This window comes from Sparus aurata, chromosome 15, assembly GCF_900880675.1.
Source record: "Sparus aurata chromosome 15, fSpaAur1.1, whole genome shotgun sequence".
Classification (NCBI taxonomy): domain Eukaryota; kingdom Metazoa; phylum Chordata; class Actinopteri; order Spariformes; family Sparidae; genus Sparus; species Sparus aurata.
This window is the reverse complement of record NC_044201.1, coordinates 12,376,541-12,402,659: the sequence shown is the minus strand read 5'-3', so window position 1 is coordinate 12,402,659 and position 26,119 is coordinate 12,376,541. Positions and strand designations below refer to the sequence as shown.

The 26,119-nt window shown below is 42.1% G+C and overlaps 1 protein-coding gene across 5 annotated transcripts in view; it reads left to right on the top strand.

Annotated features, from left to right (window-relative positions):
* Nucleotides 1-26,119, top strand: part of macrod2 (mono-ADP ribosylhydrolase 2) — a 432,655-nt gene that overhangs the window by 390,994 nt on the left and 15,542 nt on the right. For 2 of the 5 annotated variants that reach the window (XM_030442623.1, XM_030442621.1), the window contains exons 9-15: nucleotides 7,079-7,157; nucleotides 13,763-13,801; nucleotides 15,512-15,571; nucleotides 20,406-20,444; nucleotides 20,872-20,916; nucleotides 22,273-22,458; nucleotides 23,118-23,189. In XM_030442623.1, coding sequence (XP_030298483.1) covers nucleotides 7,079-7,157; nucleotides 13,763-13,801; nucleotides 15,512-15,571; nucleotides 20,406-20,444; nucleotides 20,872-20,916; nucleotides 22,273-22,458; nucleotides 23,118-23,189 — 520 coding nt within the window. Of the gene's footprint in view, nucleotides 1-7,078; nucleotides 7,158-13,762; nucleotides 13,802-15,511; nucleotides 15,572-20,405; nucleotides 20,445-20,871; nucleotides 20,917-22,272; nucleotides 22,459-23,114; nucleotides 23,190-26,119 lie in introns of all 5 variants that reach the window. The other 3 variants (XM_030442622.1, XM_030442620.1, XM_030442624.1) reach the window with 2 other exon arrangements.

Below are 26,119 nucleotides of genomic sequence, written 5' to 3'. Positions count from 1 at the left end.
GTGTGTGTTTGAGTGTTTACACAGCTCTGACTATAGATGCCTGTCATTATCCAAGCGGAGTTTTCTGTGCTTTTCCAAGCTGCAGCCTTTGTGTTCCAGTGGTGAGGGGGACGCAGGTGTGTGTAATTACATCAGTAATAAGGCCTGGATATGGTCCACCTGCCTCAAAGTGAACCCTCTATCCAATCCAGCGTTGCTGACAACAAAGCGCTGCCTGATTATGGCTTTGATGATGCTGCTCGAAGGCTGTGTTTTATGGGGAGATATTTCTGGCTCAGCAATAATTTGCTGGAATTATTCAATCTCACGAACAATGACATGTACTATCAGTGTATGATCACACATGCAACACTCATATGTCATGTCAGGGATGAATAAATCATGAACAAAACTAACAGGATATGTGTACGTGTGAGCGTATGATGCTTATGTAGTGCCAAGCCACTATGATGCTGTCCAGGTTCCCTCCGGTCCAATGCATGCTGGTGTTTACTTACTATGACCTTCACCTTAAGCAAATAAAGCAAATGAATGAATAATCTCAGCCAGTGTTAATACTAAATATCACTCTCCTCTCGCTGCTGTCCATCTGGAAGCAGCCATTCAGGATCGTGTATGAGCTGGTGCATCGGTAACGAGGCAGCACAGGACACATAGACACAGATCTCCCCTGGGTTTGGGCTCCAGCTGGAGCAGACATGCTAGGGCAACCTGTCCCTATTATTGTTTGTGACAGAATCAAGAAGGAAATGCAAGTAGCAAAAGTGCGTGCGTTGTGCCTGCACGTCAGGTTCTGCTGGCAGTGCCCCCAATGTAATTATGGGCATGGGTGGCCAGCTATGACAGCTCATCTGTTAGCCAGCCAGTAGGAGTCTGGGGCACCTGGTGAGCCCTGCACCAGAATGATGAGCCACAGACACACCAATTAAAAATCACATACAGTATTTCATGAGACAAGAGATTTGAGTAAAGGACACGTTCATGTAGTTTCGTGCTACTCATTAACACTGAGGCTTCATGTATCTGCTACAGACTGTCAGAGCTAACCACACCACTTGTTTCTCTACATTTCATGTGCCATGCAAATGAGCTTCAAAGGCATAGGTTGCACCCCTGGCATTATCATTTTAATTAGTCTCATCTGATCATATATTCAGAAGTCAATTACAACCAAGAGGCATTGGTTTTGAATTGATTAGGGTGGATGATGAACCAAGTGTTCTGCAGAATGTTTAAATGAAATAATTGAAATGAGATCTTTAGCCTGCATCAGTCATTATTTAACTGCTGACGTTGACGAATAGTGTCTGCACCTTAGATTAATGTCTTCATGGTGCAATGGAAAGTTTAAAAACGTCCCATGCAGCTCTATTGAAATTCAGCTAAGTTGCTCAACTTTCTCACAAGTTTCTACTTTTTTATTCCTGGACTCGTGAGGGATGGAATACTTGATTGGCAATATTTCAAAAAATCACTTAGATTTTTACGTAATTAAAGGAATGTCAGAAAATTCTGTATTTACATGTTTGATGTTTTAGATGTCCTTTTTCGTGGAAACGCACTGTTTTTCCAGAGTCCACCAAATAGTTAGCTATTCCCCAATTTGGCTTTTTCTTCACTAAGTACAGCTCCACAGAGCGACAGGTCAAGCCAACTACATAGTCTCGCATCTTAGTGTGCAGAACATATTCCTGTCAAGAGGACCATCCCAGCCATATGTAACCAAGGGACCCAATCATATTGTGCTCACCCTTTGGCAAAGGCCCTCCAATCAGGGATGAGTAATGACTAGGCAGACTAGCATGCCGTGATCCCAGCTTTCTAATTAGTCTTCCATTAACTTTTTCAACCTTGAGGGCTGCGGGGTGCAAACTGCAACACACACACATACATACATACACACACCTCACAGTCTCAGACCAAAATATTGGGCCTCTTCTCCCAAATCTAAAATCTAGTGTAATAAAGTATTTAGTAATATATTTTTGCTCCACAGTGCTCATTTAAATTATGCTCACTATTACCTTAATTGGCTAAAAGACTACGTTGTTTGTTTGTTTTCCCCCTGTGGCACCAGTATGATATATACATGCCAATTTGTATATCGTCTTTTCTTTTGTTTTGTATATTTCGTCATCCCAAAAGATATCTGCATATAGTAGGTGTGAAAGACAGTGATTTTGCATTTCCTTATTAATCAACATGCTCCCAAACCATGTGTTTTAAAGTGTGTATGATTAAAAACTGGCACTTGTGATTTTGCTTCAGGCTACTATTCAAGAAATGCTCTCCAACTATTCATGGATTCTTCTTCTATGACTATTCAGTACTGTATGTGTGCATGGGGGAGATAAGCAGCCTCTGGTTGACTTTGAAAGAACAAACTGTTTTAAGAACAGACTGGCAGGAATTTATTTTTACAAAAAAAAGTCGCAGATCACCTTCTTTGTTGTGTTTCATTCTTCTTCATAATGTTAAGAAACCATGGCCAACTGTGTTCATTCAAACGCTGACAGAATGTCAATGTTCCACACTGGAATCTCTGTTTTTTAACTTGGCAACCTGGACTGGTTGCTATCTGTCATAGACCATACAATGTGTTTCTGATCTGTAGTATAAAAGAACTTTACCCAGCCTTCTGCAGAATGTGGACATGCTGTAAGAGAAACTACACAAAGAGACTGACAGAGAGGGAGCCGTGGAGGAGTCTACGTGACATGGATCACTGTTTTTTAAACTGGAATGTATGAAGGGACTTAGAGGTGCAGTTTCAAAGTCACGCAGTCCAACTACATTTTCAAACTGACATGTAAATAGACACTCAGTATTAATTAGTTTGAATAGCTCTGTCACATTGTTGAAAACACACTCATGTATGTCTTTAGTGTTCAGCGAAATAATTATTCTGCCAAAGAATTCCAGTCTCTGCCTGACAAAATGAATATATATTTAAAAAAGAGTTAATCGCCCGTCCAAAAAGACACCAACTGCTCCTACCAACACATGCACGTTGGGGCAATGTTTGGTCTGTTTCATGATGGAAAACTATGTTGGCCTGGTCACAATAATCTCATATTACAGCTAAACAGTACAATGAAATGTGTTTCTGACCGCCTGAAATAGGCTGTAAATTTGAACTCATACTTTTGATCAGGAGTGCCTAGTTTGACAGTCTGATCCGATTTTTCGTGAGCCTGGATGGGCCAACAGACCTACGCAAATGGATAGACCTACAACCAATCAGATTAGCAACATATTGTGACCTGTGGCTTGACTGATGAGGCTCCTCTGTCAGTCATTGTATCAAACCCAGCACATTGTTGATATAAACGGTTGACATCAGCCCCACCCAAGTACCCGACTACTACCTGTAAATGTATAGACAGTTGTTACTCTGAGTTGAAAGATAAGCATCATAGAGTTTCTGTGGAGTGGACTCTGGAGCTCTCTCCACATTTCAATATACAAGATAAAATTTAGACTATGATAAGCTGGACCTCTAGTTTAGACTGCATGAACAACAGTGCTCTCTCCTTTGTTACATTACTTTTTGTGTGCAAATCAACCTGGTGTGACAGACACCACATAACAACCCACCTCAGTGAGCTGGCTGAACAACGGTGGAGGTACTTGCAACAGACGAGATGGACAGTCAGATTCAGTATCCCTTTTCTGTTGTGCCTGCTGCCTTACCAGCATCTGAAGAGGAGAGCCTCATTGATGTCCCAACAAGTGGATCCATGAAGATTGAATTAATTCAGAAGTCTCTGCAGAAGATTTCTCGATAGAGGACTGTGCACAGCGTACCCTGCACAGGCCAATCGCGCTATCAAGGCTTTGGTGCCCTCTGCCACCATGTACTTATGTGAGAGTGGGTTCTCAGCTCTGACAAGCATGAAAACAGAAAACAAGTACAGACTGTGTGTGGAAAAAACGATTTAGGACTTTCAGAAATTCAGCCAAACGTCGCAGGGTTATGTGTGTCCTCTCGAAGGAGGGTGTGTAGCTGGAGCTTTGTTTCTGAAGGGGTACAGGGCTGTAAAAGTTTGGGAAACACTGACATGGATACTCACTGAAGATTTTCTGTTTGGTTTGGTTTAGGGCAGATCTGAGTAATATTTCCCCCTTCCTTTAAGACACACATAGAAGAAATATACATCAGCATTACTTGCGTGTGTGTGTTTGCGTGTGTCTACGTGTGCACGCACTGGCATTTCTGTGTGTTTCAACGCATGAATTCATGATTCATCCTGTTTCACAGTGGGCAGTCAGTTTTAGAATGGAGCTCCATAAAAGAGTAATGGAAATTCCTGGGGAGCTGCTGTCCTGTGGCCTCCCACCACCCAGTGGTATGCACTATCTTGGCGCATTATCACTTTTCACACAATCTGTTTGTCAGCGAGCGCCAGACTTCAAAGGAGACTTAAAGCTTTCTTTCATATTCGGTCGGGGTTGAGGGGTTGAGAGAGTGAGTCTACACTTTATGAACAAAGCTCCCCCAAGACATCTAGCAAAATAAAATGTTACCATCCTGGATGCAGCGCCTAACATTTACTCCAAAGCATGGATCATAAACTATTAATAGATATATGTCTGTATGAGCACCAGAAGGGTGCCTCTTTGAATCTGATCCTTGTGTTGGGCCAGGCCAGGAATGGGGCTAAAGCTGGTGAGCTCCCTTTATTCCACCATAACATCACTATCCTGCAAGGTGGAGGATAGGGGGTGGATAGCCACCATTACGGCTGTTGTGTAAAATTGCCATTATTCAGTCAAGCGATTATCTGCTGCCTGGTGCGTAATGCATCTCTGTGACTGTGACTGATGCCTGCAAATCTGAGACTGCACTGGAGAGGGGTGAAAGTGAAAGAGGTGACCTCTTTCTCTGGAGTCTTTTAACAACTCTGCGTTTGACATTTTTATACACATTATTACAGTATACAGTATGTGTACATAGCTTTATGTCAGTGTTTATAAACCAAGTATAGATCTGCTCTTTACAGTAGGAACTAAAACTTGCAGAGCTGAAGAAAAAAACAATGGTTTCTTCTCGCTAAATTTGTCAATCTGTTAATTAAGTAGGTAAAATGCCTGTACGTTATTCACATGTACAACTATACACCAATCAGCCAAAACATTTAAACCACTGACAGGTGAAGTGAATACGGATGATCATGTCATTGTAATCAAATGACAATGGCAATCAACCTTGCACCCTGGCATTCATGTAGATGCCACCAATGGGCTTCAGCCAAAACGTCCCACAGATGCTTGACTGGATTGAGATCTGGGGACCTTAGAGCTCTGTCACGTTGCTCGGACCATTCCTGAGCTGTCTTTGTCGTGTGTCAGGACGCATTGTTCTAATGAGGGACAGCTGCCATCGTGGAGTGCTGATGCCATGAGCAGGTGTACTTGGTCTACAACAGTGTTTGATTGGTTGGTTGATTCATTCATTCAAGTGGCATCCACATGAATGCCAGGAGCCAAGGCCTCCCAGCAGAACATTGCACTGTAATGACATGATCTTTGTTTTTCATTTCACTTGTCGGTGGTTTTAATGTTCTGGCTGATCGGTTTATGTCGTATGTCTGGGATACTGAAAGTACCAGAGAACCATAATGATTTTCATCTTTATCATCCACTTCTGTGTTGGGGCCAAAATCATTCAAGTAGTCAGGATTTATTTTCCCCTAGAGTGAAAACAAAATGGTTGTCAGATTTTCTTCTGAGCCAACGAACAGAGATAAAATAACTCAAATATGCTCGAAGTTAACTAATGTGTAATAATTTGTCATTATAGAATCCTTGTCAAGACTAAGAGCCAGTGAACTTGTTCAAAGTGTCTGCTTTCTAATCTGTTCCTTTCGGTAATACTGGAGGGAGGTCTTTATAAGATGTCAGTAAATTTCAGCTCTTTATCATCATCTTATGGCAGCCATTGCTGTGCTGCATCAACAGCAAACCTAAACCAACTTTGTGTATATCGCAAGCACATCAAATGATGGTTATCTGTACCAACAACATAATGCCAACAATGCAACAGCATTTCAGATTGCGAAGCTACCACTTTCTAATAATGCACACATGATTCTGCTGGGCTTGGACAAAAGTGCAGTGCGAGTGCATGGTGGTGTCCAGGGGCTCTGGGAGCATCTGGAGCAAATACAAAAAGCCAGGTCATCCAAAGTGAGTAGAAAGTTCTTTAGCTTTGAATGTGTTTTGCGTGAAGAGGTTTAGGAATATCTCTGACTTCACCTCAACGTAATTTTATAGACCTTTTCCATAAACACACTGTAGCAGACCTTTCTTAGCAGCCATCATATACAGCACATACATTTTCTCCACAAACATTGTTAAGAAGTGAATTTCTTGTCCCCTCCATTTCTATCATATCTGGGATCAACAAATAACACGCTACAGTTCATGTCAACAACTTAACTGTTCCGTAGTTGTAATTTACTCAACTTTCTGTAACTTTAAAGTTATAAACCTAGAGATCCATGGTAAGAAATAGAAAGATTACTGTGTTGTTCGTATTTTGTGAATCTCAGTCAAATAGTTACAATAACATTTTCAATTTCACAGTTTATTTCGTTTCAATATTAAAAGTACTGACATTATGTAATAATAAGTAATCATTGCTTTATAATCCTGAATAGTAAAGTAACATCATTTATTTGCCATTTTCTCTTGAAGTGTTCAATTCTTCTGAAAACATTCTCTATTGCTCATCTTAAATGTTGCAACATCATGTCGCTGCACTTTGTGTGATAGTGAGGCGGATTGCTCTGCCCTAACCAATCCACCCGCTCAATAATGATTATTCTGATGTAATGTGCTGGAATATCCTCTAAAAGCTGTCTGAGGGTTTACTCTGGGTGGTCTTGATTGTGAGGGTAACTAATTAGATTTCTCAATGGCTGTGATTGTCTCTTGCTGATAGAGACGACTGTCGTCAGATCTAAATGTGTCCAGTTAGTTTTCCTGTCATGTAATTCACCAGAGGTACTTTTCCTTTTTTTGCGGTGAGCCTGTACACTTATTCCTCTTCTGCCTCTTTTTTCTTTCCATGCAGAACACACGAGTCATTTTCTGTGTCTTCCTCGAGACTGACTTTGCCATCTACAAGAAGAAAATGGCTGTCATGTTCCAAGGTATGTGTGTTTAATTCCAATTAACTGGTCTGCATATAACTAATTTTGTATTGTGACGTTTCATCTGTTGGCCTTTGCTGGTCTGAGTTGAACTAGCTAATGGATTAATGTGTGGTTTTCCAAGGTCTCCTTTTAGAAATGTATAATTAAAAATATTACCACCTACCTAATGACCACCTGTGTAGACCTAGGCAGCCTTCTACCTTGTGTACCCTCAGAAACATCTGCAGTAAAAGATATCTTGCTCCTGAAAGCAGTAGTATAAGGACCTGTCAAGCTTGGGTGACACCTTTTTAGATGTAAGCAAATTCAATGCACCCACGTGGCCATTTGGGAGATTAATGGCGAGAATTTATGCAGACAGTTGGTAAAACAAGTGTCAGGTTCTCTATGGATTGCCTTAATAGGATTGGAATAGTTAGACGTCTTGTCAGTGAACCAGCAGGCTGATATTTTACATAATTGTTGATATTCTGATGAGACTTTAATGCCAGATTTGATTGACCGTAATAACAGTACCAGGGAGAGCAAGAACTAAAAAATTCAGGGATGCATAGCAACCACTGATTGTCCTTGGCTACTGCTCCTCAATTCTGTATGTGAAATAAACAAACATCTATTATCTTTTGCTCCCACTCGCATTTCTGTCTCTCTTTCAATTTCCTCCCCCCTTTCACGCCATCATCTTTTTCGGGGGCCAGGAGCAGTCACCAGCTCTGATGGGGGCTCCACGGAGGATTGAGTTTAATAGCTGGGGAGCTGAAAGAGGCTGGCTGGCTTCGGCAGCCTAGCATTACCTCCCTTTTACCTCACTTTTCCCTCCCCACCTCCCCAACGGAATACCGGCTCTCAGGCCTTCATCTCGCTGCTCCCAGATGGAGAGTGTTTTGTTCTCCCTGTGCTCCCGTCATCTGTCCCGCTCCCCGCCCAGCCTCTTCCCTGAAAGATTACATTCTGGGGAGAGACCTTAATTATACCGCCTGCCCCCCATGCACCCAGCACCCGTCTCATCATATTAGTGCTCCGAGATGAGAATCTGGAGCCGTTGTTCTCCAGTTATCACTCTCGCCACTTACAAGTGCTGTCAGTGGATAAATGCTCTGCATCTCTCCATGACTGGGAGCAGACAGGAAACCAAACAACAGGCTCTGCGCTTGTCACGAAACGTAATCAGAAAAGTTTTGAGAGCTACGTTATTAGGGGGAAAACTATTGTTTACTGCCATGCAATGAGTTGCTAATGAGGGAGCCAGAGGTCAGCCCTGGATTGAATGTGGGGTCGTTCCAGAAGGCTACCACAGCACGCATCTGGAAGGCAGCCCAAGTGCTCTTCCTCATCGCGGTGTCTCTCTGCTCATGTGCTCTTTGACGTCTGGGGTCAGGGCCACCTTTATCACCGCTCTTTGTGTATGTGTGGGCTGGAGAGGATGCTAATGCCATTATAGACCAAGTGGCAAAATAAAGTGACATCCCCACTCGATGTCTGGACCGCGGCAGACAGGTTTTGCTTTGTTTCCTGACACCATGCTCGCCTACACCTGCTGCGATCTTTTAACTCACGTGCTTGTTCAAAGCTTCAACCATATTCCGTATGAAAACAACAGCTCCTTTTTCAGATGTTCCACATGGAGGGACTCAAAAGATAACATAATTACTGGTGCTGTGATTGTGGACTCGACACTCATGTCAGGGAGTGAATCCAAATATTCTATCCAACAGGGCTTTGCAGTAGTTCATAAGTGTGCTTTAAAGAAGGAAATGCTGATTGGTATGATTGCACCATGTAGGGAGAGCATAACCCTGTTGTGTGAAAAGACTTGCATTTAGCTGGTACAGAGTGGCAGTAGTGAATCAGAGGCTGTGAATTGGCTCTGCAGGTGTGCTCGAGCGCTTTCAGAACATCCCATCATCCTCACTGCTAGAGACAGACAGTCAGGTGGATCTTGCGGCAGCGGCAAATCCGTCACACTGGGGCCTGAGACCATTCTGTCTCGACGCTTTCAATACTCTTCTGTCATGCCGACCCTCTCTTTTCTCTCTCCCACTCTTCCTCACTAATTCTCACTTACACCCCTCTTTGTTCCCGTGCTACTTGCCCGATACCTCATCCCTCCACTTGCTATTATTCTTCCTCGTTATATCAAGGAGGAGCTTCTCCACTACTTCCTCCATCAGCAAGTGTTATGGGGCTGCTGTGAATAGTGGCCTTGATCGTTTTGTAATTTGTATGTGTTGTGTGCGTGCGGTCGTGTGAAACTCCGGATCTTCCCTGTGACATCAGTTTCAAGGATGTCTAGAGCCGAGAGCGGGCACAATAGATTATTTTTTTATTGAAGTCTTACTATTCTCATTTTTCATCGTATAGCTGCTCTCCTCATATTCAAGCAATCTGTCAAGTGACAATGACTGGAGCAGGGACGTGTAAACAGGACATTTGCATACAGGAAATTGCTTTATTACAATGTGCATTCCCACAAGCTGTCACTGGGAGGGAGCCAAAATATGGTTACATCTCCGTGGGAGGAGGAAACTGAAAAATAGCCTCTGCTGACAAGAATACTCACGCACACCTGCAAACAGGCACATCAGCTGCAACACACAAAGGCATACATGTAAATCACGAAGTGCATCTCATCGAGCGTTGAATCTGAGACCATAGACTTCACAGTGAAACATTAGAACAAATGACTGCAGATTGTCTTTGCAGTGGTATGTGCCTGGTGTTCAAACAAAACCGTCAGAAGAGTTTCCGGTTGATGAGTAATGATCGAGGAGTTCCAACAAACAGACAAAGGTCTTTGTATGTAGCGCTAGCTCAAGGAGCACTTCAGCTGTTTGGAGTCGTATGTTTTGTAAAGGAGGCCTCTCAAATACTGAAATATGCAAATAGACAAACAAGCTAATGCACACTGCAGCTACATGTAAAGCTATTGCCTCTGTAGTCCCATTCACCATCCATTACGCACCTCCCCAACTGAGCTCATAACCAGTGATATAATGACCTATTCATTACTTTAAACAGTACACATTTCAAAGGAGCTGTGACAGTCCCACAATCTGGTTAACAGCACTGTTTGCATTGTGTGAAGAAACACACTCAACAAACAGAAACGAACATGGTTGTACTTTCAAAAAAATGCCATCTAAAGGAAGTATGACCATTAATTGATTAACATACAGAGATTAATCGATGTAATTAATTACCCAACATGACTCTATTAAGTATTCAGATCGGTTCATAGATCATGATTGACCACACGCTTGCCGTGGCACGTATTATTTGCGCGCATGGAAGCAGTCAGGCAGCTGTGGTTGTAGAGAGTAAAAAGCATGTTGAAATTGATTCTGGGTACACTCTGCCACTAATATGATCCGGGTGGCTGCCCACAAGCTGGGCTCCATCTCTTCTTCTCCTCAATCAGCCACAGTGCTGACAATATTAACACAGCCCAGAGATCTGCAGGGGCCGCTGCATTCTCTCCAAACTGTTTGACTGACTTTCCAATTGACATTTATTTACATGGCTCTTTATAAACTCAATACTCCAAACCACACAACCCCGCACACCTACCACTCGCATGTCCATAATAGCAGCATCTCCTCAAACCACTACAGCTTTGGTAGATGTAGAGCTGAGCTGTGGTATGCACACGCTTCTATAACACAGATGTAATGTGTGGACAGAGGAGATGAAGGGCTGCAGAAACCCTGTGAGGGGTGAAAATTCAGTCTGTGTTGGTTTCACAAGGCTATCCCTCGAGGCGTGGGAAATGAGGAGACCGTGGTGTGTCGGTTATGTGATTTTCAGAAAGCACAGAGGCTTAGAGTCTTTTTGTCAGCTTTGGTAGATATGAGGATTCAGTTTAGCTCATCATATGTATAAAAAAAAGTTAACGTAGAAATCATGGAAATGCATATGCTGACTACCTGCTTATCAACATGTACAGTGCTGGCCAGACATGAGTACCTTTTGATCATGTAGAGGTTCAGAACTGGCTTGGCTGTCATACAATTCAGTTTAAATCCTTTCATCCAGCTGTGTCTTCAACGTCATCATCCCACACATAGAAGGGTGAACTATTCCAACATGTGAGAAAGACATGTATTTTAACTTTAAAGAACAGTTCTTCAACTTTCTTGTCAAGAGTTTGATGAAAAGATCGATATGTCTCACAAAGAGTTAGATGAGGTGATCAATACTACTCTCACGTTTGAAGCTGTAGCTGGGAGTTGGTTAGCTTAGCTTCATGTGATGTATTGAAGCGTGGATCTGTCCAAGTTTTATTTGCTTTCCTTGATCTATACATAAACAGAAGTATAACAACAAGATGTAGTTTTACTGGTTGTGATGTGCTGCACTACAGTGTGTCTTTCTCGCACAATGCCAGGCAACTATTTGAGAAGCCACATCACATAAAATGTTATTTGGTGAGCTCTTGAGCTACTGGAAGGCTGTTGTTGTCTTTGCCTTTGGACAGGGCCAAGTTAGCCATTTCCGTCACTGCTTACAGTCTTAATGCTAAGCTAACCAAAGGCCTCTGAGGCAAGTCTTGCCACTTGGCAGCTACATAGGATGAACAACACCATGTCCCCTATCTAATTGAATAGAGAGAGCCATAACTTCACTTTGAATGGTTGGTGGGACATACAAACTGCATGTACAGAATCACCCGTAAAAATCTGATCTAAACATTTTTTTAAAAATGCTTCAAAAGTTTGGTAACTTTGGAGTTTCCAACAACAACTGCTCTTGTGGCTCAATCCGGAATCCAACCAGAGCACTTTAACAAATGCAAGTTTAATGTCTGGAGTTTGAATAACCTCACCTTTCTTGGTAATCCTGCGCATTAGCATAATAACCTCCTCTTTCATGCCTTTTAAAAGACTAACAGCAGCCTCACCAAATCAGGTTAAACCATCTGTCAGCTCTGCACTTGTGTGAAAGCAACAACACGATTGGCTGATATGTTTTCTGATTCGGCTGTAATAAAACAGCAGGTCAGTTGTCATACAACTGCCATTTCCATCTCTCCGTTACAGACATTGTTTTCATAATGCTTTCAGTGGTATGCCCCTCATCTCATAACATATCTGGCTAAAATAACCAGCTCCTGGCTCTAGTTTTATATTGCTGCACAGAAGTGAGAGCCGCACCGATCTTCTCATCTAACCCAAAGAAAGCGAATGAGCATATTTCCCCAAATGTCAAACTTTGGAACAGTTGATGTTTCAGAGGACTTTCTTGGCAGTTTCATATCAAAACAGTTTTGTTCATCCGAAGAAAAAGCAAGCCATCTAGTAAGAATCCCTCAAGTGAAATCTGTGCGATTGGCTTCCTTTTACCCCTGGAAGGAAGTAAAAGTGTCATGTATTGTTATCATAGACTACTGTTCACATACATTTCCTGTGTTGACAGCAGTGTTGAGCAGGGGTAATAATGTTACGGCATGTGGCAGTAGCTGAGATGAGCCGTGTTTCCATTCTTGCACTATTGTTATACTGTAACAGTGGGCCTTCCTTTGTTTCCCCAAGCAGGGTTAGATTAATGCACTGTACCCTTAGATTCAGTGTTATACAAAAGAAAAGTCTGTCGCTGGATCCACAGGGAGCTCTGATGGTTGCACTTCTACAGAACAGATGACAACAGCCTTTCATCAAAGGCCAATGGTTGCTTTCGCTTGTTAACCGCGGCGCAATCATTGCTCAGACTCATGCACAGCCAAACCCACACATATCTGTAAAGTCATACATGTGCCCTCAAACGAACTGCTTAATCCATTCATATGGGCTGTGCACACTGAAACACAAGCACATACATATTTTAGAGAGAGAGAGAGAGACTCAAACAGTTGAGGCACGCTGAGTGTGTATGTGTGTTTGTATGATGGGAGCTGTGAGCAGACATCCACAGCTCCTCTCGCTCCACAGTTCCTCCTGAAGCAGCATCCAGCGCTTCCTTCTCATCTCCCAGCGTGCAACTCAACTCATCCGCCCAGAAACAACCCCAGCTCACTTTGTCTGTCTCACACAATAGAAGTTAAGAGAAAGAATAGGGAAAAAAATCAAAGAGGTTTTTTTTTTTATTTATTTTTTTTTTCAAGCGCAGTTGTCCAGCCATGCCTGCAGTCCTTGTAATTTGAGGAAACGGGAGGTTTTGTGTCATTTACGCTGAGCCTACCAGTATAGATTTAATTGAAAAAGAATGTCTCATGAATGTGACTCCCCCACTTCCTCAAACACATACCCACAAACGCAGTCATTTGGTGTAATAATTCGCTAGATCCAAGGCCGTCTGGTGGGGGAATTGAGGGAGGCTGTAAAGGGGTTGTTGGTAGGATTGCAGCATGGCAGCTGGTTTGGAAGGAGGAGGTTTCAACAGCCTGCTTTTGGGTATATGAATGAGATAGGTGCGTAGATGGTATTTCAATCACATGCTGAAATAACACTGCAGCTTGTAGTTCCATTCGTTGACAGAGCACACAGCAGTGCGGCATCAAAATACTGTGCTCTAACATTACAATCAAGGAGACAAGCTGTGATGACTCGTTGTATCGTGCATTATGAAATAGCATGGTTTGACATGCTGTCTTTTCCCCCCTCTGCCAGACAATGACATGGAGGTTACAGAGGAGCAGCTGAAGGGAGGTGAGTGACAGAATATTTCATGGTTGCCTTTTCACCTTAACACCTCCATCAAAGCACGCACAGGATGAGTGAGTGGCGTAGCCGCAGCTCGTGACAGTGATTTGCCAGGTTTTATGCAGGAGATGAAATTGAATGTTTATTTATTTGGTGACAAGTTGAATCCCGGGTCTGACACATCGCGGTTAAAAATACTTCTTGTCAGGTACATTACATTACAAGAGCTTATATCCACAGCTAATTCCCAACTCCATTCTCTTCATCCGGCTTACGGGCACAATGCCTTCAGACCACCTAAAGCGAGTGACAAAGGAAGAGCAGAGCGACATCCCTCCAAAACGTGCACCAGGCGATAGCACAAACACAACTGTCAGCACATAATGCTTTTATCACAGCACCATCTTGGCACGCGGCCTGAAACTCCCAGATACTGCTTATCAGGATAAACTATTGACATTTGTCTGTGCGCTGATGTCCTGAATAAGCAATAGCATGAACAGAGAGTCTCATGGTAGTGTGGATATTGTTTGAATAGCAGGAACAATAGATTCAATAGTTTAGCAGCACTTACTTTTTTTTCTCCTTGTTAGACAAAAAATAAAAATCATTTTTATGAAAAACCTTTGATAAAATGTACAGCCTCAAGCAGTTTTCTCCAAGGAACAGTCGGTCTTGGAAAGCACATGATGGCAAGTTCTCTTTTACGACTATGAGCAGCTTGCCAGGTCTAACTGCGGTGTCCCTCGAAGACGTCATAGTGCACGTGCAACCAACTAAGCAGAGAACAATGTAAGTTTTACTGTCTGTCAAAGGAAGTGTTCAGATTACTGTAGATGTAGAACCCAGGGTGCTATCAAAATGTTTTTCCTCCCAAAGTCACCCCCATGATTTGCCAATTACACGCATCTGTGTTTTCAATGAGATTCCATTTTGGGCGAATATAAAAGGGCGGTTTTATAAGTGCACTGTAAAAATGTGATATTCCAGAGTGAAACAATGTGCACGTAATGGCTGAATCATAAAGACTTGGCCGAGAGGAGCTGCATTCTAGAGTTCGTCCTGTTGTTAGTGCCCGTTTTTTTTTCTGTTATGTTCCTCACCAGCTATTTTACACTGCATACCGTATAATAACATAGCAGCAGAGCATATCAAGCCAACTGAAATAACCCCTGATAATTCCTAGCTCTGTTGAATCATCATGCCAGCTCTGCCCCGGTCCAGTTTGGCCCTGTTTGATGGGTCTCTGCGACGGTGCCAAGGACTGGCCTTTTATTCAGCTCCATCAGCCAGAGTTTGAATCAGTGCAGGCTGGAGCCTATTCAAAGCTTCGAATGACTGCAATTCTCACATGGAATGGTGCTTTTGTCCCAGCCTGTGCTCTGGAGTTGGTCTCAAAGCCTCACATTCTTCGCTGTTCTCCCACAGGAGTCCTTTTTTTTGTCATGCAGGTGTAAAACAGAACAGTGTAAGAGCCATTGAGTTCTCCCACAGGCTGTTGTAGCATGGTCAGCCAGTCAGACAGAATGGAAAGTTTGAATAATTACTGCCACGATGCGATGGGCTTGCCAGAAACCATCTTCACCCACACCATCTCTCATCCGACAGTTTAAATTGACAGCGTGTCACGCCCTTCGCATCCTGATGATGTTGGGGGCTAACGATGTGTGTTACCCCAATATCTGTAAATCACCATTTATTTTTGTTTGTTTGTAGATAACACACCTCCATCTGTGAAATCCACAACCAAGGAAGCAAGTGAAGAGAGCAACAGAGGTATGGTCATTCGTTACTATGTGTGTGCTTTTTCTTCTTTCTTTGTAGGGACACATTTTTTTGCTTCAAACCTGCCTTGTGATTTTGGCCGGTCCTCTCAACCTCAAAGGACTGTTTGAAGGTTCAGACTAGGTTTTAAGAAGAAGGATAGGATCACCTAAAATGAAATTTCAATCTAATTCTACTCAGCCTCGTGCCAATGGAAAATCAGGTGAAATTTCGTCGTCCATGAAACATTTTCTGAAGCTTGACAGCTGAAAGAGGTCGAAGCATTCTCCTAAATAACTTAGGATCTGTAGATCTGTAGATCTGGCCTTGTTTTAAAACGAAATAACCCCCCATAAAGGATAAAAAAGGCTCCTTACAGCTCATCCAGCCTAATTTAAGTCTCTCAAAGCCCCAAGATCCCAAATTGATTTGAAAAGATGCTGTTTACACCCCGTGGTGAGGGTTGCTGGTTACACTTCCAGCTTAGCAGCTACAGTAAAGATTTGGGCTTAAAAAAGGTTGTAAATAACCTCTTTTCAAATCAATTTGGGATCTTGATGCTTCCAAGTTTTGTGGATGGGTTGGGATTAAGCTTTTAGCTGTGATGGGCAAGGTAAGGCCGAAGGTGGGTCTGTCATGTAATGCAGTGTGTCAGTGAGGGTCCTCACACCTATAGAGGTGTGTGTGTGTGTGTGTGTGTGTGTGTTTGTGTGCGTGTGTTTGCTTGCATGCATGTATTTGGTTTATTTGTTATTCTAACTTTTATTAACGATGACTGTATGTTTTTGGACATTCCAAGTAAGAGTACTGGTCGAGGAGACGTGTGCATTGATATTCGTTTCCGAAATCATTTGTTTTGTGTGTGTAGGAAGTAATGGAGTGTGTTCTTGGTCAGTAAATGCTTGCTCTCTGGTGCCAAGTTCCTCTTCGGGGAAATGAATACGAGATGAAGCTTGGTCTTTTTTAAAAGAATGTTTTCTTGGAGGCAAACTTGTTTAAGAAGCCATTATCTGGCTATTCTGCAGTTTCAGCCCCTTTGGATGTGTAATATTGAAACAGTTATAGGCGTCTCCGATACGATGGACCAAAGATAATTAGATTCTTACACTGGAGGGTGTTAGTAGGCAATTAAAATCGTACACCATCCATTTGTCTTCAAGCCTTAAGGTTGCAGGGAATTTTTGAAGATAGCAGACATGGTTGTTTTCTGCTGGGAAACGGTTCCCCTTGCTGATTGGGTGAGGCTGGACTAGATAGCGCAGACACTTCAAGGGCGTCAATACATTCTGTGTTGTTAAACAAAGCACAGCGAGTCACTTCTCTCCGCCTATTCAACATACCTTTCCGTAATCCACAGCAGTAATTCAATATGATTCACAAATTCAATCACCAGCATTAGGAGGGCATAAGTATTTTGTAATAATCTTTATAAATCCTAATTTATCAGGCCCGGCAGCTTAATAGTAACTAATCCATTCACAAAAGGCCTTGGCACAGCTTTCTAGCATGGGAACACTCAGTCCTTGAGACAACCTCGCTCACTAGAAGGGAATGAAATGATTTTGTACGGCATGCACTGCAAAGGTTAGGTCTGGTTCGACGTAGCACATAGGAAGAATTAATCATAGGTAACACTCAGATGTCAAGAAAGCACAAAGAGGAGGAAATGTGAGCTGGAAAAAGCGACTGTCAGCTATGTGAGACATCATGAGATGCTTGGAAGTCTCACGACACCTCTGCACACCTGTGTAAGATCTTCATTCTACAAAAACACGCTATATTTCACCACCTTGTCTGGAGAGCCAGCAAGGCAGGTCACCTATTTGGTATAGTCAATATGTGGAGCCCTTTTCAGAATAAATGACATTCTGCAGCGGAGTTGTTGGAGTGTGCTTGTCAATATGCCCAAGTGTGATCCATCACATTATACTACTCTGGGGGATTCACCCACCCCTGTCCATGGGTCAGGCACGAGGGGCTTTTAGCCACAGCACTGATGAAGAGAAAACATTATGGCTTTCTCCACTGTTTTTCCATGATTAATACAGCGGTTAGTGGACTGGAGGTAATTATAGGGCAGCTCTGTCTCACACTGAACTGCTACACGTACAGTTGTTTTGTCACCGCACAAGCAAAATACAGTAAAGAGCAGATAATGAATACAAACATTCAGCTGTACACACATCTTCCATATCTTCTCCTGAACATCAAAGAACCTCAAACCACATCTCACATTATGTTTTATGTTGGCATTTATTACGTTTTATCTTATTCTGTCATTTAAATTTAAATTCATTGCTTTTATCACTTTGTTTTCTTGTGATTTCTAGTAAACGTCCTACTTTAATCAGATGTTTTTTGATTTTTTTTTTATGTTAATGCTGTGTAAATAAAAAATAATAAAAAAAATTAAGTTCTAATTATAATTATTTACTTGAAGATCAACACAGCAGGGGAGCTGTTCAGATTTGATAAGCAGTATTTCGACTCCTCTTCAAAAGGAGCCTCCCTCCCTCCGACTACAAATCACCCCGAAGTGTATTTGCAAAAAAAAAGGGTCACAGATTAACTTTGTGTGTGTATGTATATATGTGTGTGCATGTGTGAGATGAGCTATGTTGTGATGTAATCCACATGAAACAGGAGCACAGCGTGCAGATGCTGGGAGCTATAGAAAAAGAGATGGAGTGGGGGAGAGGGTGGGTGAGACACAGAGACGATCGCTGGCACTGAGGTCCAGGGCGGAGTGCAGCTTCTTTAGAGCACACCTGACTTGGCAAGCAGCCCCACAGTGTCTATTATTTGATATCAGACCGGTATTAGTGAGATTAGTGGATGTCACAGGGCACAGTAAAATGTGAACATTGAGCCAGAAATCAATGCCTGGCTGGGTCTGTTTGCCTGGCATGCTGGAGCTTTCTGGGAAAGACCGGAGGAAGAATGGGGGGAGACGGTGAGAGATGGCACAGAGCGTGGACAGACATGCAGATTAATAAGACGATGTGTCGACAGACAGCGAGCCTGTCCATGGGATGCCATCTTTGACATCGTGGCACCCTCACAAACAGGCTTTGCTTGCCCGCACACATTTCACACAAAGAAAGGACTAATAGCCGTGGGTCATCTCTGAGCTTTTTTTTTTTTTCTGTACGCATGTCTCGTAAATACTTCATGTTTTTTTAAAAAAAAGCTTTGCCTTTGCTCCAGTTGGCTTTAATGGAAGCAATAACAGACATGGATGTGTGAGTGGGTGTGCAAGTAAACTTATTCACATCTCAAGTGCAAGTAGAACACACAGCAAAGGTTGCATATCAGCATCTAAATTGTTTATGTCCTTGTGATATTGTACCCGTTCATCTGATGTTGACATGAATAAATCATTTAAATGTGTGAGACTAACATCTTATTCAGGAAAAAAAAAAAAACACCACCGCGTTGTTGCTCATTCAACACGAGTGCAGACGAGTGCCTAAAATGGCCTTTTAGTCACTATATTTCTGAGAGTGGGATCCATGGGAGTATTGACGCTAAAAGTCTCGAGGTGTGGACTGTGGATGGAGCCCTTCTGTGTGAAGTATGTCAGACCCTGATTCACAGTGGAGACAGTTTAGCACAGTGAGCGTCGGGTAGGAAAGCTGTGACAATGCTGCCACCTGCTGTTTGGAGCACATGAGTGAGCTGAAGGTGCTCGATTGGGTTTCTACTTTGTGAAGAGACTGTTCTAATTGAACTTCACTCGGAGCCATTATAAATCACATCTGCCCTACATAGAATCTTTTGTTGTCTAGTTCGTGTTTGTGTGTTTGTGTGTGTGTGTGTGTGTGTGTGTGTGTGTGTGTGTGTGTGTGTGTGTGTGTACGTGTGTGTGTGTGTGTGTGTGTGTGTGAGAGAGAGAGAGAGAGAGAGAATGCATGACAGTGAGAAAAGGGGTAAGGAGGGTGGGGGTGACAGATAAGATGCAGGGCTTAAAGTTGCTTTATGTTACTTCTAAAATCTATCTTTTATGCTTACAAAAATGTGGCTACGGTGTCGTGGAGTAGGTGGGTGGTTGTAGTGGGGCAGATGCTATCGTGACTCTAAATTCCAAGTTGTATACACTATGATGTGATGTGTCATTCTCCTATAATTTGTATAAAGCCGAAGCCTCCCTCCAGTAATGTGTCCAATAATTCACCTTTCTGAAATGATGAAACTTGATATTCTTTTGTATCATCTTTCAGGTGCTATTTATTATCAATGCTGGCTACAATTTTAAGTTGTCAGTACTTCAAGTTTATGACCAGTTGGACTTCAAAACGGATGAAATTCTTTTCAGCCTAAGCAGTACTTTGTGTGCAATGTAAATGAGCTGACGGTAACATGCTAACACACTTTACTACGATGGTTAACATAGCAAATGTTGCAATGTTCCTTGATAACATCAGCACATTAGCATTATCATTGAATGCATGTTACCATGCTAAAGTTAGCATTTAGCTCAAAGCCCCACTGTGAAAAATTACAGCCCGACAGAGACGTCAGCATGGCTGCAGGCTATGTCAGGAGCTAGCAAAGTTAACAAATTAACTTTTACATTTCAAGCAATATATGGAGATGTTTAAACGTTATTAGCAATAGCCCAGAACACATGACAGAAAACCTCTTTATCAAGCCTTTATGTAAGAACAGGAGTTGACAGGAAGTTTAAAAATGGGATGCCAGCTCTCACATGATGAATCTTTTGCCTCAAGATGAACAGTTTGTGATCATTAGTGTGACTGGTAGCTTTGTTTTACAAAATGAACGACTGACATTATTCCCATTCATGCATGCATTTGGCTGATGATTCCTTTGCCTCCCTCTCCAGGTAAAGAGGAAACAGGTGATGAAGATGAGGTTGACAATGGTAATGTAGCTCTACGGACCATTAACACATGTTCTGAGCCCCTCGGCTCTTCTGGCGCTTCTTGGTGTCATTTGTCATCAAAAATTGAATTTTCTATTCGCTCTACTTCAGTCTTTCCATCCTGTGTGCCACCACTCTAATAAAAAAAAAAGTTCTCTTATCACAGACGCTTCGAACAAAGAAATCCCTCAATTATGTATGGCTTTAGAAGTGACATTCTTTTTCTCTTCTTTTTTGTCACTTAATTTATGCATGTCTTTGTGGTTCCATTGCTCTCACACTGCAGTACAAAGACAAAGCTACACAAAGAGATGGAATGAAAAGGCTTTTTGAGGTGATATCGAAAGCCAAGTCATTTCAACTCCAGGCTCTAGCACTGAACTCAAATGTTTTTTTCCACTCTTTTGAATTGCTTCTCTGTTTCCAGATGCTGTGGGGAATGAAGACGTGGAGATGGCGAGTCAAAACCCAGGTACAGTACAGTTACAAGCCAAGGCTCCGGAATGGACGGGGCGGGTGTGATTTCGTGTTATTGTCAGTGTGCAGGAAAGAGCGCACATTGATCTGACTCTTATCTCCAGTAGAGATGGGAATTGTACTAGCTGAGTGACGTGCGGCTTATTGCTCTGGTTTTCACTTCAGCTCAGTTTGATTAAAGATCTAACCTGATCAGTCTTGTTAGCAGCAGAGGAATACGAAGTATACAAAGCTCTAAATGCATCAGTACAGGAAGGATGAAGAGACCCTTAGACTGTGATGTGTTTTTTTTGTGCTGACAGCGAGAGCCTTAACTGAATTGAGTGCGTGCGTGCGTGCGTGCGTGCGCGCGTGTGTGCGTGCGTGCGCTACAAAGGAGCAACCATTAACTTTGAGCAAGAACCATTTCTCTTTCTCCGAATATCCTCTGTGCTGCTGGTATATAATTAAGATTCTGCATTTGCATACTGGCAGCGAGAGCAGCGCCTCGCCTCTCTTCTGTTTTTGTTTTATTCAAATCCCAGCCCATTGACAAAGATTTGACAGATAGAGCCTCACTGAACATGAATTTTGTAGATATTTCTGTGAGAGAGTTATAGCAAATTCAGCCCTGGGATGCTATCCAAGACCTGAGATGTGTAATTACTTTCTCATGAGACACAAACAGAGAGGTAGGAGCTGGGAGGTGCAACGCCATACAGTTTAAAACAACACCTGCGGGCTAATTCAGCCAAAAATGCAGCAGTTGCATCATTCTTGTAAATGTGTGTGTTTGTGTGTTTTGCAGGTGAAAACCAGAGACCACAGATCAATATGTTGTTCAATTATGTGGGCTTGGTTTCTTTGTAAAATATAACCTTTGTGCACAGACCTTTATTAGCTCATTTATTTACTGTGAGAGACTCTGTTCCTTTTTTTTTTGCTTTGTGTTCGTCCTTTTGCACACAGATTTAACTACTAATACTGTATATTTTTGCAGTACGACTGATCCTTTCCCTCTGAATGTTAGGAACTTCCCCCTAGCCAACTTTGGAAATCTATAAACGTCAAGCTTTATGTCCTAAATTACTTCAAACACAGATATTGTAAATCAGCTTTTTTAGAATTTTACATTTAAACTAGCTCATCGTCAGCAGCTTTTTTTTAGTTTCTGAGACTCCTCTCTTCCTGTCAACCTCCATGCCTCTCAGACTGGTGAAGGGAAACCTGTTGATGTGAAAATGTTTCAGAGAGATTTCTGTCAGCAATAATGACATACAGGCTGGTTTTCTGCCATGTGTTATAGGATTTAATGTGAAGGCTTTGCTCTTAGAGCCTAAATTTATCCTTCTTTTTATATTTCAATGTTCAGAATGTCCAGAAGAAATCACAGGAAACGAGGAGCTGATTGAAGAAAACAATGACGAAGAGAATGCAAACCAGGATGCAGATGAAGAGATGTGTGTGGACGAGGGCAGCGACAAAAAGGAAGACAAAGGTGTCGACAACGATAAAGAAAAAGAGAAGGAGAAGGAGAAGGATAAAGATGAAGACAAAGGTAGGTATATGAGAATGCGTCCAATACTTTGAGGCGCAGGAGTTGTAAGTCACAGATATTTTGAATGAAAGGTTGAAGGTATTGCGATTTCCTGATAGTGATTGTTTTGTCATTGTGGGCAGCAATATGTCCACACGGCTGAAGCAGCATGATATGAATAAGTCAGTTCAATGCATGAAATCCAGATGGCTGACAGCATAACAAAATGAAAACATAGATGTTTACATTTTTGGTTTACCAGCAGTCTAAAATTACATGGTTGGGAGATTGGAACACCAAAAATGCACAATAAGGCTGTTCTACACTCAAGTGTATTTTTTTTTTCTCACTTCTTCCTGTTGGTGTTGGAGTCTATGCAAATGTCTCCCAGCACAGAATAAGCAGAACCAAGTGAGGAGGAATCAGGGCTCGCTTTGTATGCAGTATTACAGATTGGACATAGAATATTCTATCTGGAGCCTCGAAGGCCACAGCACGTCCACACACTGAGAGACACCGTCGAACACATACACACATAAATAAAGCTGATCTGATTGAAGACATGACAGCACTAGCTGCAGTGCAGATGCATTGACGTGATCACCTGTCTGCAAAGACACTGGCGTCCTATGAATGTGTAGCTTAAAAAACATCACAGCTTTGCCTTCTTTCTCCAGCAGATGAAGAGCAGCCTGCTGCCCCGAAGACAGAAGACGACAACGACACAGCGAAGTCCACTGAGGAGATGGAGGGTATGATCTGATTTGCTTGGATTTGATATGATTTGATCTGATCTGATTGAGAGTGTGACTCACTGACTTTCAATCAATGTGATTTTCTTGCCGGTCTGGTGTATTTGTATAGCTGTGTATTGAATTAGTATGGTCGGCGACGTTTTTGTTGTCTGCTGTTTGTCAAAGCAGTTTTCCTACAGAATCAATCTCAGCCTAAAATTCAATGTAACGCCAGTGCAACATCACTTTGCACAGGAAATACTAGGCATTGCAGGGAACCTCATGTGGCATAACACATCTCTGGAAACCTCGATGGAGGAGCTGAAAACAGCAAATACCAGCAGATGCCAAAAATGAATACGGACTATTACAGCTGCATGGCATAGGTATTGTTCTTTGAAATATGTAAGATAATAATTCTGCCCAACAAATACAATCTCTACTCCTGTTTGAGTAAAGTTTGTTGAACACTTAAGTGCCTAGCTGTTTTGGGAAATAACTATAAAATAAAAGTTTTTGTTCCCATAGGAACGAATGGCTTTAAGCTTTAACCTCAGTGCCATAGACAATGTAGGGAAGTGAGAAAGTACTGAGAGAAGGGCTTATGCTTTGCTGGTTGTCGTCTTATTTGTTGACATTATTCACAGGAAATAAATCTACGTTTTAAGGTTATCAACATTAGATTAGACTTTACAGCTCTTTCCTTTATCCTCCTCTCTGTCGGTTTTAGCCATTTGTTTAGCCTTTACTTGCATTCAGCCCATGCGGTACGTTCCATGATAAGGCCAGCCATTTTGCTTCAATCAGACCTCCACTCTCTCTGCATGACCCTTATTTATGTTTCTTCATTGACTACACATGATAATCTATCTCTGTTTATCCCAGCTTTTCTCTGACTAACCAACCCTGGATAACATTGTCACTGATTAAGGAAACTCTCTGGAGGAGCTGAGGTATAGATTTGTGAACCCCAGCTATCCCTCTCCTACCACTGCACTAACACAAAGGTCTGAGTCACTCCCTCTCCTCCATTTCAGTTTCTCTTTGACTGACATTCAATTAATTTAGGGTGAGAGTGAACATTCCAGATAGATCTATCTGAGATAGCCTTCTCCATCCTCTCCACTGCAGCCTTTCCATCACTGGAAAGCTTCACTCCAGCCTGTTGATTGTGTCTCGCCTGAGCCCCGCCAGTGTCTGTCACTGTCTAGGGTTACCATGGGCTGTGTGCTGTGCCGTGGCACCGTCAGGCAGTAAACAGTGGTGTCATTCCTGATTGCAGGCAGATTGCATTTTGTACAGAGAAGCAGGGCTTTGGATGGAGCGAGGACCAAAACTGTCTCGGATATTGAATCTCATGCAGGCCAACACAACCCCTGGCTTGTCCATGTGTAACCAGCAATTCACAGGACAAGACTGAACGATTCCCAAGCCAATACCCTTTATTAAAAATAATAACTGTAATCAGGCTACCTGCTCATGGCAATAGAGGTTAAATCAGCCTCATTGAAAGGAGTAATAAAATGGCTCATAATGATGCGAGGAATGAGTAATGAATCAAACAATTTAAAGACAGCTGAATATGTGGTAGCCTCACACACACGCATGCATACGCCTACTCGTGAGTCACAGTGTGTGTGTCTGTGCTGTTCTCACCTCCAGCTGTATTTTAAAATGCTTTAGACATTGTCTTATATTCACCATTGAATAATACTTTGAGGGCACAGATACCTCAGAGTTGGTGCTATACTATCTGTTGTATTCTTTCTCCTTACACAGACCATCGGCAGTCTGATGTTTGGACAGAAGCCGTAGTAGAGATATCTCTGATTACATAAAAGATAGAAAATTGTTAAGCTTTGGAGCAAAATCTGTACTTTTCTTAGACAAATTAATACGTTTGAGAAAAATCTTGAAATGTACCAATATTGACGCAGCCTTATTCACCTGTCTACTTCACTGAAACATTTTCCCCGTCTGTGTGGAACCATTTTAGAATCTGAGCCATCATTGCTAGCATGCGAGCAGTTGCCCAAAAGGATATATCTCTTCACACAAAAGCAAAGCGAAGCAATTTAGAGAGAAGAAATGTGCTGCCTCTTGCAGTCTTCTTGCTTTGATCCTACAGTAAATGCCGTTAGAGTTATGCTTTTTAATTTGGTGTTAGGTTAATTGCTCCGCTGTGTACGTTTTTATGCCCTCTGAGCAGCATCTACAGTACTGTAGCCGACATCTAACCAGCTATACTGCACCTGTGGCTTTGGATGCATTTGATTTCATAATAACCAGCGTTTTAGTATGTAGGCCCCATTTGCATCTGGTATTATCCTCTGAAGCTCCTCTTTTATATCTGGACATTATCTGGATAAAGAAAAACACGTTAATACAAAGTGTAAATGCGTTGTGATCAGAATGTTATTGAATCTGCTTGACCACATCTGAAGGTAGTCTGGCCTGCGTTCTGTTTGGATCTTAGGAAGATGGAAAAACTCAATCCGCACAACATGCTGGCACACAGACACAACATAACTATGATACGTACATTTGTTTTTAGCTCAAATGAAATGTAGGTTCTCGTTAAAATTTAGAGAGCGAGTAACTAAAAAGTTGAAAGATTATGCTATGCATCTAATTAGTGATTATTAGGGCTGTCAAACGATTAATTTTTTGATCGCGATTAATCGCATTTTGTCCATAGTTAACTCGCAATTAATAGCAATTTTTTGGCACATTTCTTTTTGTTCTAAATGTACTTTTTTCATGTTCTTAATACTTTTAACAACATAAGAAAGGGCAAATATGCTTGCTTTATGAAAATGTTTATTCAACACTTAAAATCATGCAGGATAATAAAAGGCTAAAAAAATCACCTCACCCTAAATGGGATCAGAACATGATGATGTCTGCTTTTGGCGAGGGGGGGGCGGTGGGCTCTCTGCATCCACCGT